This window comes from Schistocerca gregaria, unplaced genomic scaffold (genome assembly GCF_023897955.1).
Source record: "Schistocerca gregaria isolate iqSchGreg1 unplaced genomic scaffold, iqSchGreg1.2 ptg000247l, whole genome shotgun sequence".
Lineage (NCBI taxonomy): Eukaryota > Metazoa > Arthropoda > Insecta > Orthoptera > Acrididae > Schistocerca > Schistocerca gregaria.
This window is the reverse complement of record NW_026061756.1, coordinates 592,501-597,014: the sequence shown is the minus strand read 5'-3', so window position 1 is coordinate 597,014 and position 4,514 is coordinate 592,501. Positions and strand designations below refer to the sequence as shown.

Genomic DNA, 4,514 nt, shown 5'->3' with positions numbered 1-4,514 from the left:
AGATGGGCAGTGTCAAATATTTAAATATTTAATTTATAAATATAAAAGTCACATACACAGAAAATCTTGAGTGAAAAAAGAATGATACAAAGTGAAAAAAAGAATACAAAGTGAAAAAAAGAATACAAAGTGAAAAAAAGAGTACAAAGTGAAAAAAAGAGTACAAAGTGAAAAAAAGAATACAAAGTGAAAAAAAGAATACAAAGTGAAAAAAAGAGTACAAAGTGAAAAAAAGAGTACAAAGTGAAAAAAAGAATACAAAGTGAAAAAAAGAATACAAAGTGAAAAAAAGAATACAAAGTGAAAAAAAGAATACAAAGTGAAAAAAAGAATACAAAGTGAAAAAAGAATACAAAGTGAAAAAAGAATACAAATAAAAAAATTTACTCAGTGATTAACAAGTTGTGACAAAGGAAAAAATTTAGATTTAAAACCATTAATGGAATAAAAGTAATAAAGACATTGACAAAAATGTAGCGCCATTATTAGTTTCAAACCTACAACCTTACCCTATTTGTTATGCCATGTAGCAAGCCAATATACTACTATATTTTAATTCTATTGAGTGTCACATAAAATTCCGATTTTTTCCATTGATTACTCCCAGAATAGGTCCCACAGGGGTGAGTGACTAAGTGCAATACCTGGTATCTTAACTTACATCATCATACAGATGGTTTCACTAACAGTCAATCTCACCTCTGAGGATCTCTCCTTTTAAGTGCTCATCTACTGCCGAATGCCCCTATTACACAATGATGGGACACCTTTACTCTTTCTGCTGTTCACTGTACATGTCCATTAAATATGAAATTATATTGAAAGTAACAGTACTGACCAAATTCCACAATCTGTATTAAATACTTTAACAAAATTTAATACCTGGTTTGATTTAAGTTTGTTGAAATTAAACATGGAAAAGAATGAGTTAATGAGTAAATCAAAACAAGCAATATTATATCTAGGACAGCCACAGAAACCAGGATTTACAATTTATTACTTTCAGTGGCACCTCTATGGAATACAATTTTTCCTACTCTATGTTTAAAATATATTGCCATAGTGCAATAAATTATTTGAAAAACATGTAAAAGATAACCACTTATACTTAACGGGCATGCACCAGTGACAGTGCCCAAAGTCACAGATACAAGGCAGCATGAGAGCCTAGCACGTACTCCATCGTGTGGATGCCCTGATGGATGAAGATTTCTCCCAGGTCGTGGTCTTCACTGCTCTGTGGCACGGGAGCCCCATCTTTACTGTCCTTAGTGTGCTGTCCCTGACATCGATCCCACCTCCGCATCCATGCCATTCTCTGCAGGTACGGGATGGCTTGAAAGTTGGGGAAAGTCAGAAGATTGTCTGTTAAATGAAAGAGCAAACTGACTCAACACAGTATCATCTCCTGCGAGATATTTACCCTCAAATGTGTCAAAACATTGCAGGGGGTACAGATTATTACTCACCAGTTGGTGGGCTTTGCGGTGCCTCATTATCGAAACATTGGGTTTTGCAAGAAGTATCCAAGGCACACACAGTAGGGCAAGAACAAAGAGCCTCTGCAAGCCTTTCTGCAATACAGAAGAAAGACAAAATTATGCAATACTAAAAGTAATGGAAAAATTAGAAACTGGTGAAATTACTTTCCAGAATAAGTTGTTTGAAAACACACATTAAAACTATTTGAGGTAAGACTAATGATAATGTAGAGAGAAACCAAACAAATTCAATGAAACATTTTTCCACTCTTGCTCACCTGTCCACTGTACATGAACTCATCGCAACCTTTTGGAGGAACAATACCTTTGAACAATACCATATTGATGAAAGTGATTGAAATTGATGGAGCACACGCAGGGCCTGATGTGAAACCTGAAAAAAGAAAAGTTGTGTTTAGTCATCTATCAAATCACAAGCTATAAATTCATTCTAATGCTCTGAACGTGAAAGCCAAGACGACTTTAACAAAACCTCCACTAATCACAAATGCTGTCTACTATAGTAGAAGTTTAAAATGCCAAAATTTTAATTCTCACTTACCAAATGTCAGTTCATAGTTCACCCATTTGACAAACATCAAGATACATGTGAAGAGGAACAAGAAGATAAAAAAATTATGTCAGACTAACTTGCATATGATGGAATTTTTGAAATACCTGGAGAGCAGAAATGGAGCCATGTAAATAAAGTAGCCTTATCACCTGTTTAATAAACACGAAGTCAATACTCTGTTGTAAACAAATATGAGAGTCATATGTGAATTACTCAAATGGACGCTGATGAAAACTAACATCAAAATTAACACATGTACACTATATACCAAAAGGAAAATTCAGTTCAGAAAATCACCAAAACATAGCTTCAGCTGGCAAAATACAAAGTACTGCCGATGGATAAACTTAAAAGAATGGGAAACTATTACAAGTGTGGGGAACATACGAGTTCCTTCATTAGAGATGAAAGTGGCATTAGGTTGGGAAGGCTGGAAAGGAGTGGCAACTTGCTCAGACCCACCTATTGTAAGCATGATAGGAGGCAGAGATGAAAGATGTTTGAGAAAGTAGGAAGTCAAAAGTAGGCACTACAGCAGCATCATATAGAAGGGATAGTGTGAAAATCCAACACTACTACTCACTCTTACCTGCTTTGTCACTAACCTTTGTTTCATCTTTTTCTCAACAGCTAGGCCGTTCACAACCTGGCCTCAGACACTGACCTCACTTCAACTATGTCCGCCCTATCTAACTGCTCTCCTAAAGAAGTTCTGGAAGTGTGTGTCTTCTTCTTCAAGTGCTTCTATCAGTGATACTCATAATTTCATCATCAGAAAGTAAGTGCAAGGTTGGATCAAATATATATCGAAATTTTGGTTTTGTGTGCCTTTTTGTAAACAGGGAGTGGTGCGATCTCTCCTTGTTGCTTCGGTTTCCAATGGCTGTTCTCCACGGCTAGATTGACTGAAGAAACAGTAACGTCAGAGCAAAAGGTAGTGTCCTATGTTGCACAACACATAATAAAGTTTGTCATAATAAAGGTTGTAAAACTGTTCAACTTTTTGGAAGGACTTGCAGCAGAGTTCAGAGACTACACCCTGAGAAAGACTGAAGAGTATGCATGGCACAAACATTTGTACCAGAACAACAAGCAATTGAGAAGGAAATTCGCCAACTTCGCACAAGGACTACCATGACAACATCCACGCTGTTTCTTCAGTCAGTTGACCTCACAGAAAAGTAATTTTGTGGATATGAATTTTTCTAAAGCTTAAATAAATTTAAGACAATTCTGGTTTATATTCAATTAACTCTCTTACTGACCAACCTGTCACGTATATATTTTCTAGGACATACGGAACCGAGGATATTAGTGAGAGAATTCTAGTGAACTACAAATACATACAAGCTCTGATATATCATTGGATAACATGGGATTTATCAATTTTGATGCATCAAGAAAACATACACATCACAGCTTCATTCTCTTAATCCTGCTCTGAGCAAGTTAACAGTTACTTCCATGATACCAATCGCAAGTTGCAAAATGAGAAGATAAGCTGTGTCTAGGAACAAGTAAGGATGAGCAAAGGTATGGAAAGGAGGGAGGTTAGTGTTCAACAACCCATACACAATGGACATCTACAGTCTGGGCAAAATAAATGGCACAGAAAATAATTATAGTAAGAATGATGTGGGATTTTAGTTTTTATGCACTACAGTACCTCTTTGGTACCATTTTGCCACTAAGTTTTGCATTGTACACTTTGCTGGACATTTCACCAAAATACTTCCAGTCAATCTCTTACACTAACAGTCCTGCACATGTTTTCCATGAACTTTTTTGTTTGTGTGTTGTACTCATCTAGTCAGTAAACACATGTGCTCATCTTAAACATAATGACACGCGCAAGTACTCAACACAGCATGAGGGACAGACACTTGCAGACATGTACTAACAATCGATTGATGCATCAAAATCACGCTTTCCAGCTTTTATGATGAGCAGCCCCCTGTTTAACAACAGTCAGCTCCATGTCAAGTCTTACAAATATTTGCTGTGGCCTTGAAGAAATCATCAATGCATACCTATAGCAAGACAGCCAAATGAGATCTGAACCTCCATCTTATTTCCTTAAGGGGTACAACAATTTTAAAAAAATCTCATTTGAAGATTAGGTGCTTTCCAAGCATTCTTAAATACGAGACATTTATGTTTTATTCACAAATTTGTTGGCAGCTAAGTGCATAGCGTAAGCAGAATAAAATCATGATGATTTTTTGAATCTCACTAGAAGCATAACATACATTCTTACTTTTCTGAATTTCTCATTAACTAACAGAAATGTTAAATAATATGGACTCAAATTTGTTAATAACAATTTATCTATTTATTTTTAATTACTATCTGCATGAAAATCCAAGTACTCACAAATTAAATTTTGTTACACAAATGTGAAACATCAGTTTGAAAAAACAAAACATTATTTGAATCTAGAGGTTTACTCAAGCAAGCCA

At 35.5% G+C, this 4,514-nt stretch overlaps 1 protein-coding gene across 1 annotated transcript; it reads right to left on the bottom strand.

The window, feature by feature from the left end:
• Positions 1-1,005: 1,005 nt before the first annotated feature.
• Positions 1,006-2,080, bottom strand: LOC126305098 (V-type proton ATPase 116 kDa subunit a 1-like). Its single transcript, XM_049992014.1, has 4 exons — positions 2,044-2,080; positions 1,760-1,875; positions 1,470-1,574; positions 1,006-1,335 (listed from the first exon to the last, which is right to left on the bottom strand). The coding sequence occupies exons 1-4, from the start codon at positions 2,078-2,080 to the stop codon at positions 1,168-1,170; spliced, it is 426 nt and encodes a 141-aa protein (XP_049847971.1). The 3' UTR covers positions 1,006-1,167.
• Positions 2,081-4,514: the final 2,434 nt, after the last annotated feature.

Excerpts from the sequence above, each read along its gene's own strand:
- LOC126305098 (XM_049992014.1), bottom strand. The coding sequence starts at position 2,080 with ATGTTTGTCAAATGGGTGAACTATGAACTGACATTTG. Across the intron at positions 1,575-1,759 it reads AGTTCATGTACAGTGGACAG|AAAGGCTTGCAGAGGCTCTT; the intron begins GTGAGCAAGAGT and ends TCTGTATTGCAG. Across the intron at positions 1,336-1,469 it reads ACCGCAAAGCCCACCAACTG|CCATCCCGTACCTGCAGAGA; the intron begins GTGAGTAATAAT and ends CCAACTTTCAAG.